A 26,408-nucleotide genomic window follows, 5' to 3' on the forward strand; every position below is an offset into this window, starting at 1 on the left:
TACACACTGTACTGAACTTTCACTCTACACAATGTACTGATCCTTCACTCTACACAATGTACTGATCCTTCACTCTACACAATGTACCGATCCTTCACTCTACACACTGTATTGAACCTATTGCTAACACCTATTGCTGCTCATTGGACCCTATGATCACTCGGCTACACATGCCTCTCCCTAATGTCAATATGCGTTGTCTACTGCTGTTTCGGTTAGTTATTGTTTTATTTCACTCTTGAGCCCCCAGCCCCGCTCAAAATGCCTTAGATAACTCTTTTGTCCCACCCCACACACATGCAGAGACCTCACCTGGCTTAACTGGGGCCTCCAGAGACACAACCTCTCTCATCGTTCTCAACGCCTAGATTTACCTCCACTGTACTCACATCCTACCATACCCTTGTCTGTACATTATGCCTTGAATCTATTCTACCACATCTAGAAACCTGCTCCTTTTATTCTCTGTCCCCAACTCACTAGACGACCAGTTCTTATAGCCTTTAGCCGTACCCTTATCCTACTCCTCCTCTGTTCCTCTGGTGATGTAGAGGTTAATCCAGGCCCTGCAGCCCCCAGCACCACACCTATTCCCCAGGCACTCTCATTTGTTGACTTCTGTAACCGTAAAAGCCTTGGTTTCATGTATGTTAACATCAGAAACCTCCTCCCTAAGTTTGTTTTATTCACTGCTTTAGGACACTCCGCCAACCCTGATGTCCTAGCCATGTCTGAATCCTGGCTTAGGAAGGCCACCAACAATTCAGAAATGTCCATCCCCAACTACAACATTTTCCGACAAGATAGAACTGCCAAAGGGAGCAGAGTTGCAATCTACTGCAGAGATAGCCAACGGAGTTCTGTCATACTATCCAGGTCTGTGCCCAAACAATTCGAGCTTCTACTTTTAAAAATCCACCTTTCCAGAAATAAGTCTCTCACTGTTGCCGCTTGTTATAGACCCCCCCTCAGCCCCCAGCTGTGACCTGGACACCATATCTGAATTGATTGCCCCCCATCTATCTTCAGAGTTCATGCTGTTAGGTGACCTAAACTGGGACATGCTTAAATAAATCTTCTTCAGGCTAGGGTCTATTTTTCTCCATTTCCGCCTGACTGAATTGCCGAAAGTAAACTGCCTGTTGCTCAGGCCCTGAAGCCAGGATATACATATAATTGGTACCATTGGAAAGACACCATTCTGAAGTTTGTAGAAATGTTAAAATAATGTAAGTGACTATAACACAAATGATATGTGTTTTTTTGTTGTTGTGGTAAGTATTGTTGGAGGAAATGGCACAGCAGCCATTTTGGGAGGGGGTGTGGATAACCACACACCATAGCAGATGACTGGTTGCTCTTTAAAACCTCTTCGGGCTAGGGGGCGGTATTTTCACGTCCGGATGAAAAGCGTGCCCAAAGTAAACTGTATGCTACTCAGGCCCAGAAGCTAGAATGTGCATATAATTGGTAGATTTGGATAGAAAAAACTCTAAAGTTTCTGAAACTGTTACAATTATGTCTGTGAGTATAACAGAACTTATTTGGCAGGCGAAACCCCGAGGACAAACCATCCAGGAAAATGTGTTTTTGAGGTGGCTGTGTTTTCAATTTGTTTTCTATGTGAATCTAGATTTCTGAGGCATCTGGTTGCAGTTCATATGGCTTCCACTAGATGTCAACAGTCTTTAGAAATTGGTTGGTGTTTTTCCTTTGAGAAATGAACAAGTAGCCATTTCCTTTCTGGGTGTAGAGCCAAGTGGACTGTTTTGTTTTGGCCACACGACCTGAAGCTCGCTACAGCTTAATTTGATCCGCTATTGAACGCAGTTTATCTCGTCTTAAATTTTATTGATTATTTACGTTTTAAAATATCGAAAGTTGGATTTGGAAAGTTGTTTGAAATGTTTGGACAAAGATTACAGGTAACTGATTAGATATTTTGTAGTCATCTTGGGCGAGTTGGAACCGGTGTTTTTCTGAATCAAACGCGCCAAATAAATGGACATTTTGGAGATATAACGACGGAATTAATCGAACAAAAGGACCATTTGTGATGTTTATGGGACATATTGGAGTGCCAACAGAAGAAGCTCTTCAAAGGTAAGGCATGAATTACATCGTTATTTCTGAGTTTTGTGTCGCGCCTGGCGTGTTGAAATATGATTGTCATGTATTTGTTTGATGGGGTGCTGTCCTCAGATAATCGCATGGTTTGCTTTCGCCGTAAAGCCTTTTTGAAATCTGACACGGTGGCTAGATTAACTTCTCTGGGCTAGGTGGGACGTTTGCGTCCCACCCTAGTCAACAGCCAGTGGAATCGCGTGGCGCGAAATACAGTTTAGGTGCATCAAAGCTTGGACCCAGAGACTGAAAAACAGCTTCTATCTCAAGGCTCTCAGACTGTTAAAACCTGTTAGGGACAGACGTTCCGCTAGCGGAACGCCTCACAAATATCCAATGGTAGAGCGTGGCGCGAAATACAAATACCTCAAAAATGCTATAACTTCAACTTCTCAAACATATGACTATTTTACACCATTTTAAAGACAAGACTCTCGTTAATCTAACCACAAAAAGGCTTTACAGCAAAAGCAAAACATTTGATTATGTCAGGAGAGTACCCTGCCAAAAACAATCACACAGCCATTTTCAAAGCAAGCATATATGTCACAAAAACCAAAACCACAGATAAATGCAGCACTAACCTTTGATGATCTTCATCAGATGACACTCCTAGGACATTATGTTATACAATACATGCATGTTTTGTTCAATCAAGTTCATATTTATATCAAAAACTAGCTTTTTACAATAGCATGTGATGTTCAGAACTAGCATACCCACCGAAAACTTCCGGTGAATTTACTAAATTACTCATGATAAACGTTGACAAAATACATAACAATTATTTTAAGAATTATAGATACAGAACTCCTTTATGCAATCGCGGTGTCAGATTTTAAAATAGCTTTTTGGCGAAAGCACATTATGCAATATTCTGAGGACATAGCTCGGCCATCACGGCTAGCTATTTTGACACCCACCAAGTTTGGGGCTCACTAAACTCAGAATTACTGTTAGAAAAATTGGATTACCTTTGCTGTTCTTCGTCAGAATGCACTCCCAGGACTTCTACTTCAACAACAAATGTTGTTTTGGTTCCAAATATTGGTTCCAAATAATCCATAGTTATATTCAAATAGCTCCGTTTTGTTCATGCGTTCAGATCACTATCCGAAGGGTGACGCGCGAGCACAATTCGTGACAAAAAAATTCGAAATATTCCATTACCGTACTTAGAAGCATGTCAAAAGCTGTTTAAAATCAATTTGTATGCTATTTTTCTCGTAAAATAGCGATAATATTCCAACCGGGCAACGTTGTATTCATTCAAAGGCTGAAAGAAAAAAATGGAGTAGTCTCCCTAACGTGCATCTCAGTCTCACTGTCCCCAGGCTGACCACTCACAAACAGAGCTGCTGTTCTTTGCCCATAGACAGCAGACACCCCATTCCACTTTCTGGTGGCTTTAGAGAGCCAATGGAAGCCTTAGAAAATGTCACGTTACAGCACAGATGCTGTAATTTCGATAGAGATGCAACAGAAGGATAACAAATTGTCAGACAGGGCACTTCCTGTATGGAATCTTCTCAGGTTTTGGCCTGCCATATGAGTTCTGTTATACTCACAGATACCATTCAAACAGTTTTAGAAACTTTAGAGTGTTTTCTATCCAAATCTACTAATTATATGCATATTCTCATTTCTGGGCAAGAGTAGTAACCAGTTTAAATCGGGTACGTTTTTTATCTGGCCGTGCAAATACTACCCCCTAGTCCCAACAGGTTTTAACAAGAAGGTAAGCTTTAATTTGGTGTATTGCACCTGTGAATGTATGAAAGTTAAATATTTCAAATATATATTTTATTATTTCGCGCTGTGCAATTTCACCGGATGTTGTGGAAACGTTCCTCTAGCAGAACCCCATGTTTTAAAAGTGCTTTCCTCACCATCTTAAATAAGCATGCCCCATTCAAAAAATGTAGAACTAACAACAGATATAGCCCTTGGTTCACCCCAGACTTTACTGCCTTTGACCAGCACAAAAACATCCTGTGGCGTACTGCATTAGCATCGAATAGCCCCGACGATATGCAACTTTTCAGGGAAGTCAGGAACCAACAACACAAGCTAAGGCTAGCTTTTCTAAACAGAAATGTGCATCCTGTAGCACTAATTCCAAAAGGTTTTGGGACACTGTTAATAAGTGCATGGAGAATAGAGGCGAGGAAACACTGTCACCACCGATAAATCCATGATAATTGATCATTTGAAAAAGCATTTTTCTACGGCTGGCCATGCTTTCCACCTAGCTACCCCTACCACGGCCAACACCTCTGCACCCCCCCGCAGAAACTTGCCCATGCCCCCCGCTTCTGATGTTCTGAAAGAGCTGCAAAATCTGGATTGCTACAAATCAGCTGGGCAAGACAATCTGGACGCTCTCTTTCTGAAATTATCTGCAGAAATTGTTGCAACCCCTATTACTAGCCTGTTCAACCTCTCTTTCGTATCGTCTGAGATCCCCAAATATTGAAAAGCTGGGTCATCCCCATCTTCAAAGGGGGAGACACTCTAGACCCAAACTGTTATAGACCTATATCCATCCTGCCCTGCCTTTCTAAAATCTTCGAAAGCCAAGTTAACAAACAGATCACCGACCATTTCTAATCCCACCGTACCTTCTCCACTATGCAATCTGGTTTCCGAGCTGGTCATGGGTGCACCTCAGCCACGCTCATGGTCCTAAACGACATCATAACCGCCATCGATAAAAGACAGTACTGTGCAGCCGTCTCCATCGACCTGGCCAAGGTTTTCAACTCTGTCAATCACCGCACTCTTATCGGCAGACTCAATAGCCTTGGTTTCTCAAATGACTGCCTCGCCTGGTTCACCAACTACTTCTCTGATAGAGTTCAATGTGTCAAATCGGAGGGCCTGTTGTCCGGACTTCTGGCAGTCTCTATGGGGGTACCACAGGGTTCAATTCTCGGGCCAACTCTTTTCTCTGTATATATCAATGATGTCGCTCTTGCTGCTGGTGATTCTCTGATCCACCTCTACACAGACGACACCATTCTGTATACCTCTGGCCCTTCTTTGGACACTGTGTTAACAAACCTCCAGATGAGCTTCAATGCCATACAACACTCTTTCCGTGGCCTCCAACTGCTTTTAAATGCTAGTAAAACTAAATGCATGCTCTTTAACCGATTGCTGCCCTCACACGCCCGCCTGACTAGCATCACTACTCTGGACGGTCCTGTCTTAGAATATGTGGACAACTACAAATACCTAGGTGTCTGGTTAGACTGTAAACTCTCCTTCCAGACCCACTTTAAGCATTTCCAATCCAAAATTAAATCTAGAATCAGCTTCCTATTTCGCAACAAAGCCTCCTTCACTCATGCTGCCAAACATATCCTTGTAAAACTGACTATCCTACCGATCCTTGACCTTGTCATTTACAAAATAGCCTCCAACACTCTACTCAGCAAATTGGAGGAAGTCTATCACAGTGCCATCCGTTTTGTCACCAAAGCCCCATATACTACCCACCACTGCGACCTGTACGCTCTCGTTGGCTGGCCATCGCTTCATACTCGTCTCCAAACCCACTGGCTCCAGGTCATCTACAAGTCTCTGCTAGGTAAAGCTCCGCCTTATCTCCGCTGACTGGTCACCATAGCAGCACCCACTCTTAGCACTGAAGCTGGAGTCATATATCTCCCTCTCTAACTTTAAACATCAGCTGTCAGAGCAGCTTTCCGATCACTGCACCTGTACATAGCCCATCTGTAAATAGCACACCCAACTACCTCATCCCCATGTTAATTTATTTTTTTTGCTCTTTTGCACCCCAGTATCTCCACTTGCACATCATCATCTGCACATCTATCACTCCAGTGTTAATGCTAAATTGTAAATATTTTGCCTCTATGGCCTATTTATTGCCTTACCTCCCTAATCGTACTACATTTGCACACACTGTACATCGATTTTTGTATTGTGTTATTGACTGTACGTTTGTTTATGTGTAACTCTGTGTTGTTTTTGTCACACTGCTTTGCTTTATCTTGGCCAGGTCGCAGTTGTAAATGAGAACTGGTTCTCAACTAGCCTACCATAAAGGTGAAAAAAAAACTAAAAAAACTTGGGTCATTCTTGACTGTGATTGATTAACTATTCTTTAGACATGACAGTAAGGGCTCACAGATCAGGGAGGTATGTTATAGGCTCCTTGTGGCTGTGTGTAATAATGTGTATATTTCCCTGTGTAATTCAGTGTGTAATTCAGTGTATATTTGTGATGAGGGAGTCTTAATTCTTTCCAAAGTTGGTTTTTAATGAAACAATGCAGAGTAAAAGAGAATTGAATGGTTTTGACTGATGGCTTCAAGATAATAGAAGTTAATCTTACAATAGAGGGGGAAAAAATGTAAACCTGTGTTCTTCACCCGTCCTACTCTACGGTCTTTCAATGGGGATCCTTTCTCAAAAGACAATGTGACTGATGGAAGTTAAAAAAACACTTTTCATGTTGTTTTTTTACAACTTTATTACAGTTCCATCCATTTCACAATAAGTTAAGCACTTGAACTGGCTGAGGTTCAAAGTTCATTCACAAACAACTTTCAGAGAAAGTAAACATCTCCTGTGGTGTGCTGCGATGTAAAAAAAAAACATTTCAAGTAAAACATTTTGACAATATCCAACTTCATTCAACCAGAATTCATATTAAATTATTCTGTAATTCATGTTTTTATCTGGTGTGCAAAAAAAAAATATATATATATATATATTTCATTGGGCATGTCGGTCGTATTATCAGGTAACAAACTGCAACCCAACATTCTTAAAAGGGGTGGACAGAACATGGATGGACAATGGTTTTAAAACTACACTTTAAAGTACAGGTTAACCATACAAACAGGTAACTGAGCTAAAATGGTTAAAACAAGCTGCCTGTTGGCAGAATAACCTTTAACACATATTTCCTTTAGATTATGGGTGGGATTAATGACTAATTGTTCAGGATTATGGGTGGGATTACTGACAAATTCATCAGGATTATGGGTTGGATTACTGACTAATTGTTCAGGATTATGGGTGGGATTACTGACTAATTGTTCAGGATTATGGGTGGGATTACTGACATTGTTCAAGATTTTGGGTGGGATTACTGAGTAAATGTTCAGGATTATGGGTGGGATTACTGACTAATTGATGAGGATTATATGTGGGGTTACTGACAAATTGATCAGGATTATAGGTGGGGTTACTGACAAATTGATCAGGATTATGGGTGGGATTACTGATGAATTGATTAGGATTATGGGTGGGACTGGTGACTAATTGTTCAGAGTCATGGGTGGGACTAGTGACTAATTGTTCAGGACTTTGGGTGGGATTACTAAGTAATTGTTCAAGATTATGGGTGGGATTACTGACTAAATGTTCAGGATTATGGGTGGGATGACTGACATGTATTAGGATTATGGGTGGGATTACTGATAAATTGATCAGGATTATGGGTGGGATTAATGTTCAGGATTATGGGTGGGGTTACTGACTAATTGTTCAGGATTATGGATTGGATTACTGACTAATTGATCAGGATTATGGGTGGGATTATTGACTAATTGATCAGGGTTATGGGTGGGATTACTGACTAATTGATCAGGATTATGGGTGGGATTACTGACTAACCGTTCAGGATTATGGGTGGGATTACTGACAACTTGATCAGGATTATAGGTGGGATTACAGACTAATTTGATTAGGATTGTGGTTAGGATTACTCATTAATTGGTTAGGATGTATGGGTGGGACTACTGACTAATTGATTCGAATGATTAAACTCTGAGTGATGTGAAGTATGAAGGCTCTACTATATTTGACCTGAAATGCAGATGGTGAGCTACAGCCATCATGTTAAGGCACCACACTCTGTTTGACAGAGAGTTTCAAATGAAAGTGATTGTCTGACTCTGGCATGACCTTACCCACAATTCCTTTGCGTCTTGTGTTCTTTTCAACAACAGCAACAAAAAAAAATGTGTTTTTTTTTTTTCAGGGGGGGGACAGTAAATTGCATCCGGAAAATGTCATGATCACAACATCAATAAGGCACTGCATCATTAAGACCAAAAAAACTGATCAAATGAACAACAAAAACAACAACGATTTTTAAATTTTTTTTTAATGATAAAATGCTACTGTAGAGTGTAAGGTTTTCAAGGGTCGATGAAGGAGACAGCGATGTAGCGTGTTCCGTTGGTGGTGGGCAGGCCTTCGTGGAGGTGCGTCAGACGGCCTGGGTGCATAAAACTCCAGCCCTTCCTAGGAGAATCTACTGAGCAGTTATACCTGTGGAACCGACATCCACCACCCTGGAGAGAGAAAGGGGGAGAGAGAGAGAGAGAGAGAGAGAGAAACACAGCACCCAGTAAATATCTGTGTGTAACTGTATATTTTCATTGGGTGCTCTACTGTGGACATGCGATAAGTGGACTTTTGTGTTGAGATACAATGTCTTACCTGGAAGTCAGTTCCTGTTTTGAGATTCAGTACAATGTCTTACCTGGAAGTCAATTCCTGTGTTGAGATTCACTACAATGTCAGTTCCTGTTTTGAGATTCAGTACAATGTCTTACCTGGAAGTCAGTTCCTTTGCTGTTGAGAGCAACGTTGATAGTGAATGTGGAGGAGTCATGATGGGGTCTCAGGTATGCCTGCCTGCCAGGGGTGTACTTCACAACAAAGTTCATCACTGCATAGCCCTGCGAGAACAGCCCAAATCACACATTTACATAATATCTTTCACCATCTCTTAGATCTTCCCTGGGTGAAGATAAGCCCGAAATGACATCATGTCTTTCATCATCTCTTAGACAGTATCTGCTGCTCAACCTATAATCAGTGAAACATTGTAAAAAGTTCAGTCCGAAGTGCTGGTTAGTAGGGTATCTGTGATGCGCAATTGTCATCATGCACTGTTTTAATAGATAATGTAATATAATATATGTAATATAATAGATGTAATATAATAGATGATGTAATATAATAGATGTAATATAATAGTTGATGTAATATAATAGATGATGTAATATGATAGTTGATGTAATATAGTTTATTATGTAATATAATAGATGATGTAATATAGTAGATTATGTAATAAAATAGATTATGTAATATAATAGTTGATGTAATATAATAGTTGATGTAATATAATAGATGATGTAATATAATAGATGATGTAATATGATAGTTGATGTATTATAGTAGATTATGTAATATAATAGATGATGTAATATAGTAGATTATGTAATAAAATAGATTATGTAATATTACATTTACATTCGAAAATGGTGCTATGATCCGGTAATATAATAGGTGATGTAATATAATAGATGATGTAATATGATAGTTGATGTAATATAATAGATGATGCAATATGATATATGATGTATTGTGGTAGATGATGTAATGTAATAGATAATGTAATATAATAGATGTAATATAATAGATGATGTGTTATAATAGAATATAATAGATTAGGTACTATAATAGATGTAATACAATAAATATAATATAATATATGTAATAAAATATATGTAATACATTATATGTAATATATTATCTGTAATATAATAGTTGATGTAATATAGTAGTTGATGTAATATAATAGTTGATATATTATAGTAGATTATGTAATATAATATATTATCTAATGTAATAGATTATGTAATATAATAGTAGATGTAATACAATAGATGTAATATAATAGTTAATGTAATATAACAGTTGATGTAATATAATAGATGATGTAATAAAATAGATGATGTAATATAATAGATGATGTAATATAATATATGTAATATAATAGATGATGTAATATAATAGTTGATGTAATATAATATATGTAATATAATAGATGTAATATAATAGTTGATGTAATATAATAGATGATGTAATATAATAGATGATGTAATATAATAGATGATGTAACATAATAGATGATGTAATGTAATAGATGATGTAATATAATAGATGATGTAATATAATAGTTGATGTAATATAATAGATGATGTAATATAATATAATAGTTGATGTAATATAATAGATGATGTAATATAATAGATGATGTAATATAATAGTTGATGTAATATAATAGATGATGTAATATAATAGTTGATGTAATATAGTAGATGATGTAATTTAATAGTTGATGTAATATAGTAGATGATGTAATAAAATAGATGATGTAATATAATAGATGATGTAATATAATATATGTAATATAATAGATGATGTAATATAATAGTTGATGTAATATAATATACGTAATATAATAGATGTAATATAATAGTTGATGTAATATAATAGATGATGTAATATAATAGATGATGTAATATAATAGTTGATGTAATATAATACATTATGTAATATAATAGATGATGTAATGTAATAGATTATGTAATATAATAGTTGATGTAATATAATAGATGATGTAATATAATATAATAGTTGATGTAATATAATAGTTGATGTAATATAATAGTTAATGTAATATAACAGATGATGTAATATAACAGTTGATGTAATATAATAGATGATGTAATATAACAGATGATGTAATATAATAGTTGATGTAATATAATAGTTGATGTAATATAGTAGATGATGTAATATAATAGTTGATGTAATATAATAGTTGATGTAATATAGTAGATGATGTAATATAATAGTTGATGTAATTTAATAGATGATGTAATATAATAGATGATGTAATATAATAGTTGATGTAATATAATAGTTAATGTAATATAATAGATGATGTAATATAATAGATGATGTAATATAATAGTGATGATGTAATATAATAGTTATGATGTAATATAATAGTTGATGTAATTTAATAGATTGTGTAATATAATAGTTGATGTAATATAACAGATGATGTAATATAATAGTTGATGTAACAGTAGTTGGAATCATTGCGTACCTTGGTGTAATATCCGGAGAAGACTTTGAGAGTGACGGGGGATATGAACTCTCTGATGAAGTGCAGCCACTCCTTATCGTAACCGATCTGCTTCATGTGGATGTCATCAGTCGGCACGGTCTCATAGCCGCCGGTGATCCGCTTGTCCTGATACGGAAGAGAGAAACCCAGGAAACAAGAGAACAAGTGACGGAATACATTAGCCAGAAAAACCTCGTCCTCCTCTCTTTCTGTGCTGTGTGATTCTACACCTGCATTGTTTGCTGTTTGGGGGGTTTTAGGCTGGGTTTCTGTGCCAGCACTTTGAGATATCAGCTGATGTAAGAAGGGCTATATAAATACATTTGATTTGATTTGATGGTGTGTGACTGCTGTCTCCAGGGTGACGGTTTGGGATGATGAGGGATGAGTGGTGCGTGGGGTTTAATAAACCGGTCTCTTTTAAGATGAATGACTTGACTCAGCAGAGACCAACCTGATGCCCCACAGCCTGAGAACGCCGGGATCTCAATGCTTAATAATGTTTGTGTTTTTTTTTGTGTTGTGTGCTGCGCGCTGTGTGTGAATACATCCACTACACTACTTTGATACGCACCAGTAGGGATTAAGAAGTGAGTGTAGGCTCATTATGTCTGAGATTATGGACTGGTTATCCTTTAACATTATGCTGTGTGTGACTGCTGTCTTTCCATCAGCCCTATGCAGTGGTGTAGTGGAGCCTGGAGAAGTGGAAGTATACTCTAATTTAGCAAAAAAGTTCCCAAACAGCCCGCCCAGCGAAGGAAACGCATTCTGTGTGAAAAATTCTGTTTTCCTATGTTTTTTTTAATGAGTTTTCCTATAGATGTTCCAGATTTCCACACTCAAAATCACACTATTTTTAATAGAAAAAACCCACAATTTGTTGATCTAAGTTCACAACAACGCTTAAACCACATCAATCTGATTGGGTGGGGCCTGTCAGGGCCTTGTTCCCCAGTGGGTGGGGCCTGTCAGGGCCTTGCTCCCCAGTGGGTGGGGCCTGTCAGGGCCTTGTTCCCCAGTGGGTGGGGCCTGTCAGGGCCTTGCTCCCCAGTGGGTGGGGCCTGTCAGGGCCTTGCTCCCCAGTGGGTGGGGCCTGTCAGGGCCTTGCTCCCCAGTGGGTGGGGCCTGTCAGGGCCTTGTTCCCCAGTGGGTGGGGCCTGTCAGGGCCTTGCTCCCCAGTGGGTGGGCCTGTCAGGGCCTGGCTCCCCAGTGGGTGGGGCCTGTCAGGGCCTGGCTCCCCAGTGGGTGGGGCCTGTCAGGTGGGCCTGGGTGGGCCTGTCTCCCCAGTGGGTGGGCCTGTCTCCCCAGTGGGTGGGCCTGTCTCCCCAGTGGGTGGGGCCTGTCAGGGCCTTGTTCCCCAGTGGGTGGGGCCTGTCAGGGCCTTGCTCCCCAGTGGGTGGGCCTGTCAGGGCCTGGCTCCCCAGTGGGTGGGGCCTGTCAGGGCCTTGTTCCCCAGTGGGTGGGGCCTGTCAGGGCCTTGCTCCCCAGTGGGTGGGGCCTGTCAGGGCCTGGCTCCCCAGTGGGTGGGGCCTGTCTCCCCAGTGGGTGGGCCTGTCTCCCCAGTGGGTGGGCCTGTCTCCCCAGTGGGTGGGGCCTGTCAGGGCCTTGTTCCCCAGTGGGTGGGCCTGTCTCCCCAGTGGGTGGGCCTGTCTCCCCAGTGGGTGGGCCTTGCTCCCCAGTGGGTGGGCCTGTCAGGGCCTTGCTCCCCAGTGGGTGGGGCCTGTCAGGGCCTTGTTCCCCAGTGGGTGGGCCTGTCTCCCCAGTGGGTGGGCCTGTCTCTCCAGTGGGTGGGCCTTGCTCTCCAGTGGGTGGGCCTGGCTCCCCAGTGGGTGGGCCTGGCTCCCCAGTGGGTGGGCCTGTCTCTCCAGTGGGTGGGGCCTGTCAGGGCCTGGCTCCCCAGTGGGTGGGGCTGTCAGGGCCTGGTTCCCCAGTGGGTGGGCCTGGCTCCCCAGTGGGTGGGGCCTGTCATGGCCTGGTTCCCCAGTGGGTGGGCCTGGCTCCCCAGTGGGTGGGGCCTGTCAGGGCCTGGCTCCCCAGTGGGTGGGGCCTGTCAGGGCCTGGTTCCCCAGTGGGTGGGCCTGTGTCCACCCAGACCCATCAATGTACAATCTACGCCCCTTGATGAAAACACCACACGATGACAATTGCGCATCACAAATAGCCTACTAACCAACACTTCGGATTAAACTTTTTACAATACCTGGTTTCCGTACCCGTGGTTGCCTTAGTTAGCATTTACTGGTAGATATCATACATTAACTGGTAGATATCATACATTAACTGGTAGATATCATACATTTACTGGTAGATATCATACATTTACATTTACATTTACATTTAAGTCATTTAGCAGACGCTCTTATCCAGAGCGACTTACAAATTGGTGCATTCACCTTATAATATCCAGTGGAACAACCACTTTACAATAGTGCATCTAAATCTTTTAAGGGGGGGTTAGAAGGATTACTTTATCCTATCCCAGGTATTCCTTAAAGAGGTGGGGTTTCAGGTGTCTCCGGAAGGTGGTGATTGACTCCGCTGTCCTGGCGTCGTGAGGGAGCTTGTTCCACCATTGGGGTGCCAGAGCAGCGAACAGTTTTGACTGGGCTGAGCGGGAACTGTGCTTCCTCAGAGGTAGGGAGGCGAGCAGGCCAGAGGTGGATGAACGCAGTGCCCTTGTTTGGGTGTAGGGCCTGATCAGAGCCTGAAGGTACGGAGGTGCCGTTCCCCTCACAGCTCCGTAGGCAAGCACCATGGTCTTGTAGCGGATGCGAGCTTCGACTGGAAGCCAGTGGAGAGAGCGGAGGAGCAGGGTGACGTGAGAGAACTTGGGAAGGTTGAACACCAGACGGGCTGCGGCGTTCTGGATGAGTTGTAGATATCTGGTAGATATCATACATTTACTGGTAGATATCATACATTAACTGGTAGATATCATACATTTACTGGTAGATATAAGTTGAAAGGTCTTTCTTACCCTACCGGCTACCGATGTCATTTATTCTGTGAGCTGCTCCATAACCTCTCTGGGCTAGGCGGGACGAATTCGTCCCACCTACGTAACAGCCACTTGAAGCCTGTGGCGCGATTTTCAAAACCTTAAAAATCCTATTACTTCAATTTCTCATACATATGACTATTTTACAGCTATTTAAAGACAAGACTCTCGTTAATCTAACCACACTGTCCGATTTCAAAAAGGCTTTACAACGAAAGCAAAACATTAGATTATGTCAGCAGAGTACCAAGCCAGAAATAATCAGACACCCATTTTTCAAGCCAGCATATAATGTCACCAAAACCCAGAAGACAGCTAAATGCAGCACTCACCTTTGATGATCTTCATCAGATGACAACCCTAGGACATTATGTTATACAATACATGCATGTTTTGTTCAATCAAGTTCATATTTATATCAAAAACCAGCTTTTTACATTAGCATGTGACGTTCAGAACTAGCATACCCCCGCAAACTTCCGGGGAATTCGCTAACATTTTACTAAATTACTCACGATAAACGTTCACAAAAAGCATAGCAATTATTTTAAGAATTATAGATACAGACCTCCTCTATGCACTCGATATGTCCGATTTTAAAATAGCTTTTTGGTGAAAGCACATTTTGCAATATTCTAAGTACATTGCCCAGGCATCACGGGCTAGCTATTTAGACACCCGGCAAGTTTAGCACTCACCATAATCATATTTACTATTATAAAAGTTTGATTACCTTTTGTTGTCTTCGTCAGAATGCACTCCCAGGACTTCTACTTCAATAACAAATGTTGGTTTGGTCCAAAATAATCCATCGTTATATCCGAATAGCGGCGTTTTGTTCGTGCGTTCCAGACACTATCCGAAATGGTAAAGAAGGGTCGTGCGCATGGCGCAATTCGTGACAAAAAAATTCTAAATATTCCATTACCGTACTTCGAAGCATGTCAACCACTGTTTAAAATCAATTTTTACGCCATTTTTCTCGTAGAAAAGCGATAATATTCCGACAGGGAATCTCCTTTTCGGCAAACAGAGGAAAAAATCACAAAGGCGGGGGCGGTCGGGTCACGCGCCTAAGCCCAGTGTCCCTTGATCGGCCACTTGAGAAAGGCGATAATGTGTTTCAGCCTGGGGCTGGGATGACGACATTCTGTTTTTTCCCGGGCTCTGAGCGCCTATGGACGACGTAGGAAGTGTCACGTTAGAGCAGAGATCCTTAGTAAAAGATAGAGATGGAAAAGAAGTTCAAGAAATGGTCAGACAGGCCACTTCCTGTAAAGGAATCTCTCAGGTTTTGACCTGCCATTTGAGTTCTGTTATACTCACAGACACCATTCAAACAGTTTTAGAAACTTTAGGGTGTTTTCTATCCATATGTAATAAGTATATGCATATTCTAGTTACTGGGTAGGAGTGGTAACCAGATTAAATCAGGTATGTTTTTTATCCAGCCGTGTCAATACTGCCCCCTAGCCCTAACAGGATAACAGAACCAGTTGAGACCTGCACACTCCTGCTGCCTACATTTTACATTTTAGTCATTTAGCAGACGCTCTTATCCAGAGCGACTTACAGTAGTGAATGCATACATTTCATTTCATGCTTTTTTTTTTTTTTTTGTACTGGCCCCCCGTGGGAATCGAACCCACAACCCTGGTGTTGCACACACCATGCTGGCGTTGCAAACACCATGCTCTACCAACTGAGCCACAGGGAAGACTAAAGAAGATAGTGTGTGTGTGCTGCGCAGCATTTCAATATATTTTGCGGTCTTTGTGCTACTTTGTGCTTGATTTCTCTATTGTACTACATGACTGATACATTGTATACCTCCACTACACTACTTTGATACGCACCAGTGATGTATAGGCAATGCCCACTGAAACTAAAGTGGGTATATACGGTTTATACCTGAGTATACCCTCCGCTACACCACTGGCCCTTCGTGTTTTACAAAAACAGGTGCTCTCTCCTACATGAGTGAGCTGGTATAACGGTTGCTGTCCTTTCAGAATCATTATCCTGTCATCACTGAAGGTCTATTGGTTCACCCACTGAAGATCTATTGGTTCACCCACTGAAGATCTATTGGTTCACCACTGAAGGTCTATAGGTTCACCTCTATTGGTTCACCACTGAAGGCCTATTGGTTCACCCACTGAAGGCCTATTGGTTCACCCACTGAAGGCCTATTGGTTCACCACTGAAGGCCTATTGGTTCACCACTGAAGGCCTATTGGTTCACCACTGAAGGCCTATTGGTTCACCCACTGAAGGCCTATTGGTTCATCACTGAAGGCCTATTGGTTCACCACTGAAGACCTATTGGTTCACCACTGAAGACCTATTGGTTCACCCACTGAAGGTCTATTGGTTCACCACTGAAGGCCTATTGGTTCACCACTGAAGGTCTATTGGTTCACCACTGAAGGCCTATTGGTTCACCCACTGAAGGCCTATTGGTTCACCCACTGAAGACCTATTGGTTCACCACTGAAGGCCTATTGGTTCACCCACTGAAGGCCTATTGGTTCACCACTGAAGGCCTATTGGTTCACCACTGAAGACCTATTGGTTCACCACTGAAGGCCTATTGGTTCACCCACTGAAGGCCTAGTGGTTCACCACTGAAGGCCTATTGGTTCACCACTGAAGGCCTATTGGTTCACCACTGAAGACCTATTGGTTCACCCACTGAAGGCCTATTGGTTCACCCACTGAAGGCCTATTGGTTCACCACTGAAGACCTATTGGTTCACCCACTGAAGTTCTATTGGTTCACCACTGAAGGCCTATTGGTTCACCACTGAAGGTCTATTGGTTCACCACTGAAGACCTATTGGTTCACCACTGAAGGCCTATTGGTTCACCACTGAAGGCCTATTGGTTCACCACTGAAGGTCTATAGGTTCTCCCACTGAAGGCCTATGGATTCACCACCACACAACTTTACAGAATGTACTATGTTATTAACAACTTTACAGAATGTACTATGTTATTAACAACTTTACAGTATGTACTATGTTATTAATAACTTTACAGTATGTACTATATTATTAACAACTTTACAGAATGTACTTTGTTATTAACAACTTTACAGTATGTACTATGTTATTAATAACTTTACAGTATGTACTATGTTATTAATAACTTTACAGAATGTACTACGTTATTAATAACTTTACAGTATGTACTATATTATGAACAACTTTACAGAATGTACTTTGTTATTAACAACTTTACAGTATGTACTATGTTATTAACAACTTTACAGTATGTACTATGTTATTAATAACTTTACAGTATGTACTATGTTATTAATAACTTTACAGAATGTACTATGTTATTAATAACTTTACAGTATGTACTATATTATGAACAACTTTACAGAATGTACTTTGTTATTAACAACTTTACAGTATGTACTATGTTATTAACAACTTTACAGTATGTACTATGTTATTAATAACTTTACAGTATGTACTATGTTATTAATAACTTTACAGAATGTACTATGTTATTAATAACTTTACAGTATGTACTATATTATTAACAACTTTACAGAATGTACTTTGTTATTAATAACTTTACAGTATGTACTACGTTATTAATAACTTTACAGTATGTACTATATTATGAACAACTTTACAGAATGTACTTTGTTATTAACAACTTTACAGTATGTACTATGTTATTAACAACTTTACAGTATGTACTATGTTATTAATAACTTTACAGTATGTACTATGTTATTAATAACTTTACAGAATGTACTATGTTATTAATAACTTTACAGTATGTACTATATTATGAACAACATTACAGAATGTACTTTGTTATTAACAACTTTACAATATGTACTATGTTATTAACAACTTTACAGTATGTACTATGTTATTAATAACTTTACAGTATGTACTATGTTATTAATAACTTTACAGAATGTACTATGTTATTAATAACTTTACAGTATGTACTATATTATTAACAACTTTACAGAATGTACTTTGTTATTAATAACTTTACAGTATGTACTATGTTATTAATTACTTTACAGTATGTACTATGTTATTAATTACTTTACAGAATGTACTATGTTTGACCTCTGACCTCGTGGCTGCCTCCAGACCAGGACCCGTAGTGTTCCATCTCCTCCACCAGCTCATCACAGGCCCGCTCCGTGAAGACCGGGAACCAGAACACATCTGGACACGGCTAGAGGAGACACACACAGACAGTTAGAACTAAAGAGGTTCAGCAGACACGGACAGATGAGACATTAGGAGACACAGAGAGATGAGACATTAGGAGACACAGAGAGATGAGACATCAGGAGACACAGACAGATGAGACATGAGGAGACACAGAGAGATGAGACATGAGGAGACACAGACAGATGAGACATCAGGAGACACAGACAGATGAGACATTAGGAGACACAGAGAGATGAGACATCAGGAGACACAGAGAGATGAGACATCAGGAGACACAGACAGATGAGACATCAGGAGACACAGACAGATGAGACATTAGGAGACACAGAGAGATGAGACATCAGGAGACACAGAGAGATGAGACATCAGGAGAAACAGACAGATGAGACATCAGGAGACACAGACAGATGAGACATCAGGAGACACAGAGAGATGAGACATTAGGAGACACAGAGAGATGAGACATTAGGAGACACAGAGAGATGAGACATTAGGAGACACAGAGAGATGAGACATCAGGAGACACAGACAGATGAGACATTAGGAGACACAGAGAGATGAGACATCAGGAGACACAGACAGATGAGACATCAGGAGACACAGAGAGATGAGACATCAGGAGACACAGACAGATGAGACATCAGGAGACACAGACAGATGAGACATCAGGAGACACAGACAGATGAGACATCAGGAGACACAGAGAGATGAGACATCAGGAGACACAGACAGATGAGACATCAGGAGACACAGACAGATGAGACATCAGGAGACACAGACAGATGAGACATTAGGAGAAACAGAGAGATGAGACATCAGGAGACACAGAGAGATGAGACATCAGGAGACACAGAGAGATGAGACATCAGGAGACACAGAGAGATGAGACATTAGGAGACACAGAGAGATGAGACATCAGTAGACACAGAGAGATGAGCTAGAGACATGTACTGAGTCCCTGAGGACCTCACTCTGAGATCCACGGCTAGAGACACGAGATCTGGGCTTTGACTTGGCCAATCCATAACCCTCCATTTCAATAGGACTGAGATCTGGGCTATAACTCAGCTCCTCTGTTGTAGCTTTGCTTGTGTGTTTTGGATAATTTGAGTCGCAATATGTAAACAAAAATTTAAAAGAGCGCTTTCCAAAGGGTGTACTTACTTTTTCACATGACTGTATCTCCGTAACCTAAGACATACGCACCTCTTCCAGGTAGTTCTCTGTGAAGATGCGTGTGTAGTTAGGGTGGATGTATTTCTCCTTCCAGTCCTGAGAGAGAGAGAGAGAGAGAGAGAGAGAGAGAGAGAGAGAGAGAGAGAGAGCGAGACAGAGAGACAGAGAGAGAGAGACAGAGAGAGAGAGACAGAGAGAGAGAGACAGAGACAGAGAGAGAGCGAGAGAGAGACAGAGAGAGAGACAGAGAGAGAGACAGAGAGAGAGAGAGATGGTTAGAATAGTGGTCCGTTAGTCTCTTAGGCTGTTCACTGACCTGCATACCTCACAGCTAATCCTCTGGCACCCTGCTCTCACCAGACACCCTCCTCTCACCAGACACTCCCAGACACCCTGCTCTCACCAGACACCCTGCTCTCACCAGACACTCCCAGACACCCTCCTCTCACCAGACACTCCCAGACACCCTGCTCTCACCAGACACCCTCCTCTCACCAGACACCCTGCTCTCACCAGACACCCTCCTCTCACCAGACACCCTGCTCTCACCAGACACCCTCCTCTGACCAGACACTCCCAGACACCCTGCTCTCACCAGACACCCTCCTCTCACCAGACACCCTCCTCTCACCAGACACTCCCAGACAATCTCCTCTCACCAGACACTCACAGACACCTTGCTCTCAACAGACACCCTGCTCTCACCAGACACCCTACTCTCACCAGACACTCCCAGACACCCTCCTCTCACCAGACACTCCCAGACACCCTGCTCTCACCAGACACCCTCCTCTCACCAGACACCCTCCTCTCACCAGACACTCCCAGACACCCTGCTCTCACCAGACACCCTGCTCTCACCAGACACCCTGCTCTCACCAGACACTTCCAGACACCCTCCTCTCACCAGACACTCCCAGACACTCTGCTCTCACCAGACACCCTCCTCTCACCAGACACCCTGCTCTCACCAGACACCCTCCTCTCACCAGACACCCTGCTCTCACCAGACACCCTCCTCTCACCAGACACCCCAGACACCCTGCTCTCACCAGACACCCTGCTCTCACCAGACACCCTCCTCTCACCAGACACTCCCAGACACCCTGCTCTCACCAGACACCCTCCTCTCACCAGACACTCCCAGACACCGTCCTCTCACCAGACACTCCCAGACACCCTCCTCTCACCAGACACTCCCAGACACCCTGCTCTCACCAGACACCCTCCTCTCACCAGACACCCTCCTCTCACCAGACACTCCCAGACACCCTCCTCTCACCAGACACTCCCAGACACCCTGCTCTCACCAGACACCCTCCTCTCACCAGACACTCCCAGACACCCTGCTCTCACCAGACACCCTCCTCTCACCAGACACTCCCAGACAATCTCCTCTCACCAGACACTCACAGACACCCTGCTCTCAACAGACACCCTGCTCTCACCAGACACCCTACTCTCACCAGACACTCCCAGACACCCTCCTCTCACCAGACACTCCCAGACACCCTGCTCTCACCAGACACCCTCCTCTCACCAGACACCCTGCTCTCACCAGACACCCTCCTCTCACCAGACACCCTGCTCTCACCAGACACCCTCCTCTCACCAGACACCCCAGACACCCTGCTCTCACCAGACACCCTGCTCTCACCAGACACCCTCCTCTCACCAGACACTCCCAGACACCCTCCTCTCACCAGACACTCCCAGACACCCTGCTCTCACCAGACACCCTCCTCTCACCAGACACCCTCCTCTCACCAGACACTCCCAGACACCCTGCTCTCACCAGACACCCTCCTCTCACCAGACACCCTCCTCTCACCAGACACTCCCAGACACCCTGCTCTCACCAGACACCCTCCTCTCACCAGACACCCTCCTCTCACCAGACACCCTGCTCTCACCAGACACCCTGCTCTCACCAGACACCCTCCTCTCACCAGACACCCTCCTCTCACCAGACACTCCCAGACACCCTCCTCTCACCAGACACTCCCAGACACCCTGCTCTCACCAGACACCCTCCTCTCACCAGACACTCCCAGACACCCTGCTCTCACCAGACACCCTCCTCTCACCAGACACTCCCAGACACCCTGCTCTCACCAGACACCCTCCTCTCACCAGACACCCTCCTCTCACCAGACACTCCCAGACACCCTGCTCTCACCAGACACCCTCCTCTCACCAGACACCCTCCTCTCACCAGACAATCCCAGACACCCTGCTCTCACCAGACACCCTCCTCTCACCAGACACCCTCCTCTCACCAGACACCCTGCTCTCACCAGACACCCTCCTCTCACCAGACACCCTCCTCTCACCAGACACTCCCAGACACCCTCCTCTCACCAGACACTCCCAGACACCCTGCTCTCACCAGACACCCTCCTCTCACCAGACACTCCCAGACACCCTGCTCTCACCAGACACCCTCCTCTCACCAGACACTCCCAGACACCGTCCTCTCACCAGACACTCCCAGACACCCTGCTCTCACCAGACACCCTGCTCTCACCAGACACCCTCCTCTCACCAGACACTCCCAGACACCGTCCTCTCACCAGACACTCCCAGACACCCTGCTCTCACCAGACACCCTCCTCTCACCAGACACTCCCAGACACCCTCCTCTCACCAGACACTCCCAGACACCCTGCTCTCACCAGACACCCTCCTCTCACCAGACACCCTCCTCTCACCAGACACTCCCAGACACCCTGCTCTCACCAGACACCCTGCTCTCACCAGACACCCTGCTCTCACCAGACACTCCCAGACACCCTGCTCTCACCAGACACCCTCCTCTCACCAGACACCCTCCTCTCACCAGACACCCTCCTCTCACCAGACACCCTCCTCTCACCAGACACTCCCAGACACCCCTCCTCTCACCAGACACTCCCAGACACCCTGCTCTCACCAGACATCCTCCTCTCACCAGACACTCCCAGACACCCTGCTCTCACCAGACACCCTCCTCTCACCAGACACTCCCAGACACCCTCCTCTCACCAGACACTCCCAGACACCCTCCTCTCACCAGACACTCCCAGACACCCTGCTCTCACCAGACACCCTCCTCTCACCAGACACCCTCCTCTCACCAGACACTCCCAGACACCCTGCTCTCACCAGACACCCTCCTCTCACCAGACACCCTCCTCTCACCAGACACCCTGCTCTCACCAGACACTCCCAGACACCCTGCTCTCACCAGACTCTCCCAGACACCCTCCTCTCACCAGACACCCTCCTCTCACCAGACACCCTCCTCTCACCAGACACTCCCAGACACCTTCCTCTCATCAGACACTCCCAGACACCCTGCTCTCACCAGACACCCTCCTCTCACCAGACACTCCCAGACACCCTGCTCTCACCAGACACCCTCCTCTCACCAGACACTCCCAGACACCCTCCTCTCACCAGACACTCCCAGACACCCTCCTCTCACCAGACACTCCCAGACACCCTGCTCTCACCAGACACCCTCCTCTCACCAGACACCCTCCTCTCACCAGACACTCCCAGACACCCTGCTCTCACCAGACACCCTGCTCTCACCAGACACCCTGCTCTCACCAGACACTCCCAGACACCCTGCTCTCACCAGACACCCTCCTCTCACCAGACACCCTCCTCTCACCAGACACCCTCCTCTCACCAGACACCCTCCTCTCACCAGACACTCCCAGACACCCTCCTCTCACCAGACACTCCCAGACACCCTGCTCTCACCAGACATCCTCCTCTCACCAGACACTCCCAGACACCCTGCTCTCACCAGACACCCTCCTCTCACCAGACACTCCCAGACACCCTCCTCTCACCAGACACTCCCAGACACCCTCCTCTCACCAGACACTCCCAGACACCCTGCTCTCACCAGACACCCTCCTCTCACCAGACACCCTCCTCTCACCAGACACTCCCAGACACCCTGCTCTCACCAGACACCCTCCTCTCACCAGACACCCTCCTCTCACCAGACACCCTGCTCTCACCAGACACTCCCAGACACCCTGCTCTCACCAGACTCTCCCAGACACCCTCCTCTCACCAGACACCCTCCTCTCACCAGACACCCTGCTCTCACCAGACACTCCCAGACAAAACCCAGAACTCTCAGTCAATAAATCACAGATCCTTTTCAGCTAAGCAGAGTTCACTTTATATTTACACTACATCATATCTTTCATTACTAGAAATTAATTAGAGAAAGGGCAATCGCATCTCATGGTTGCCGTATCTTAAACATATATATATATATATATATACAAAACAAATAAAAGCAGGGAGGGAGGATATGAAAACTTACCACTGGATTCTCAAATATTTGCCAAAGATCACTGTTGTAATGAGATGTGTTAAAGTTAGCTGTGGAAATTAGCCTTCCAAACTCATGACGGTTTGTAATGTACATGAACATTCCCTGTAGTGGACAGAGAAAGTCAAATTAGCCTTCCAAACTCCAGACGGTTTGTAATGTACATTCCCTCTATTGGACAGAGTTTCATAAATAGATTACAGCTGTTTTCTAAACATACACAAGAATAGAGATGATACTGTAAACTATCTGAAATCCTGATTAAGTGTTTTTGGAAACCAAACAATGACAACCACATGTCAATAAATAATACTGGATTATTTATGGAGAGGTGTGGAAGGCGAGGAGTGAGGAGGTACATGTTAGAGGGAAGGAGGGGAGGGAGGGTGGGTGGGGTGAGGAGGGACATGGTAGGGGGAGGGAGAGAGGACAAGGATTGGGGAGGGAGGGAGGGAGGGAGGGAGGGAGGGAGGGAGGGAGGGAGGGAGGGAGGGAGGGAGGGAGGGAGGGAGGGAGGGAGGGAGGGAGGGAGGGGAAGGTTCAGGAGGGACATGGAGGGGGAGGGAGGGAGGGAGGGAGGGAGGGAGGGAGGGAGGGAGGGAGGAGGGAGGGAGGGAGGGAGGGAGGGAGGGAGGAGGGAGGGGAAGGTTCAGGAGGGACATGGAGGGGAGGGAGGGAGGGAGGGAGGGAGGGAGGGAGGGAGGGAGGGAGGGAGGGAGGGAGGGAGGGAGGGAGGAGGGGAAGGTTCAGGAGGGACATGGAGGGGGAGGGAGGGAGGGAGGGAGGGAGGGAGGGAGGGAGGGAGGGAGGGAGGGGAAGGTTCAGGAGGGACATGGAGGGGGAGGGGGGACATGGAGGGGGAGGGGGGAGGGTGGGACATGGTAGGGGGGAGGGAGAGAGGACATGGATTGGGGAGGGAGGGAGGGAGGGCATGGAGGGGGAGGGGGGAGGGAGGGGAGGGTGGGACATGTTAGTGGGGGAGGGAGAGAGGGGGAGGGGAGGGTGGGACATGGTAGTGGGGAGGGAGGGAGGGGGAGGGATGGGAAGGTTCACGAGGGACATGGAGGGGAGGGGGAGGGAGGGGAGGGTGGGACATGGTAGTGGGGAGGGAGAGAGGGGGAGGGGAGGGTGGGACATGGTAGTGGGGAGGGAGGGAGGGGGAGGGGGAGGGGACGGGAGGGTGGGAGGGTGGGAGGGAGGGAGGGAGGGAGGGAGGGAGGGAGGGAGGGAGGGAGGGAGGGAGGAGGGAGGGAGGGGAGGGAGGGGAGGGTGGGAGAGGGGTGGGACATGGTAGTGGGGAGGGAGGGAGGGGAGGGGGAGGGGACGGGAGGGTGGGAGGGAGGGAGGGAGGGAGGGAGGGAGGGAGGGAGGGAGGGAGGGAGGGAGGGAGGGGAGGGTGGGAGGGAGGGAGGGAGAGGGGAGGGGAGGGTGAGACATGGTAGGGGGGAGGGAGGCAGGTGGCTGGACTTTCAGACTAGGCTTTCTGTCTTTCCCCCCCAGACAAATTACTACACAGCTGGGATGTTTGGGTTTTAGACCATCTGTTTTCTGTTTAATGCGAATTATGTCTCCAATTTTCAAATTATGATTTTAATGATGTAGTTTTTGGAGGGAGTGTGCCCTGCTGGGAGTAAAAAGGTATATCTGAGGTCTAATCAGCTAGCCTAGTCTGAGACGGTCAGAGCGTTGGGGAGAAAAGCTGCTGACATAGTTGTGGGGGTTAGTGGGCGAAGGGATTGGCTCGGTGGGGTATAAAACATCATCGCTGCAGGGAACTTGCAGGTGGCCGTTACTATAGCTCTGTTACTGTAGCTCCGTTACTATAGCTCCGTTACTATAGCTCCTTTAATATTGATATGTTACTATAGCTCTGTTACTATAGCTCTGTTACTATAGCTCCGTTACTATAGCTCTGTTACTATAGCTCTGTTACTATAGCTCTGTTACTATAGCTCTGTTACTATAGCTCTGTTACTATAGCTCTGTTACTATAGCTCTGTTACTGTAGCTCTGTTACTATAGCTCTGTTACTATAGCTCCGTTACTATAGCTCCGTTACTATAGCTCTGTTACTATAGCTCCGTTACTATAGCTCTGTTACTATAGCTCTGTTACTATAGCTCTGTTACTATAGCTCTGTTACTATAGCTCTGTTACTATAGCTCTGTTACTATAGCTCTGTTACTATAGCTCCGTTACTATAGCTCCGTTACTATAGCTCTGTTACTATAGCTCTGTTACTATAGCTCTGTTAAAATAGCTCTGTTACTATAGCTCCATTATAGCTCCGTTACTATAGCTCTGTTACTATAGCTCTGTTACTATAGCTCCATTATAGCTCCATTATTATAGCTCTGTTACTATAGCTCCTTTACTATAGCTCTGTTACTATAGCTCTGTTACTGTAGCTCTGTTACTATAGCTACATTACTATAGCTACATTACTATAGCTCTGTTACTATAGCTACGTTACTATAGCTCTGTTACTATAGCTCTGTTACTATAGCTACATTACTATAGCTCTGTTACTATAGTTACATTACTATAGCTCTGTTACTATAGCTTCGTTACTATAGCTCTGTT

The 26,408-nt window shown here is 44.7% G+C and overlaps 1 protein-coding gene across 2 annotated transcripts in view; it reads right to left on the minus strand.

Moving 5' to 3' along the window:
• Nucleotides 1-6,766: 6,766 nt before the first annotated feature.
• Nucleotides 6,767-26,408, minus strand: part of LOC106590681 (procollagen-lysine,2-oxoglutarate 5-dioxygenase 2) — a 127,829-nt gene continuing 108,187 nt past the window's right edge. For both annotated transcript variants that reach the window (XM_014181840.2, XM_014181839.2), the window contains 6 exons: nt 23,817-23,930; nt 19,517-19,582; nt 18,207-18,311; nt 11,075-11,221; nt 8,724-8,849; nt 6,767-8,459 (listed from right to left, as the gene is read on the minus strand). In XM_014181840.2, coding sequence (XP_014037315.2) covers nt 8,304-8,459; nt 8,724-8,849; nt 11,075-11,221; nt 18,207-18,311; nt 19,517-19,582; nt 23,817-23,930 — 714 coding nt within the window. In that variant the 3' untranslated portion in view covers nt 6,767-8,303. The remainder of the gene's footprint in view (nt 8,460-8,723; nt 8,850-11,074; nt 11,222-18,206; nt 18,312-19,516; nt 19,583-23,816; nt 23,931-26,408) is intronic.

This window comes from Salmo salar, chromosome ssa29 (genome assembly GCF_905237065.1).
Source record: "Salmo salar chromosome ssa29, Ssal_v3.1, whole genome shotgun sequence".
NCBI lineage: Eukaryota > Metazoa > Chordata > Actinopteri > Salmoniformes > Salmonidae > Salmo > Salmo salar.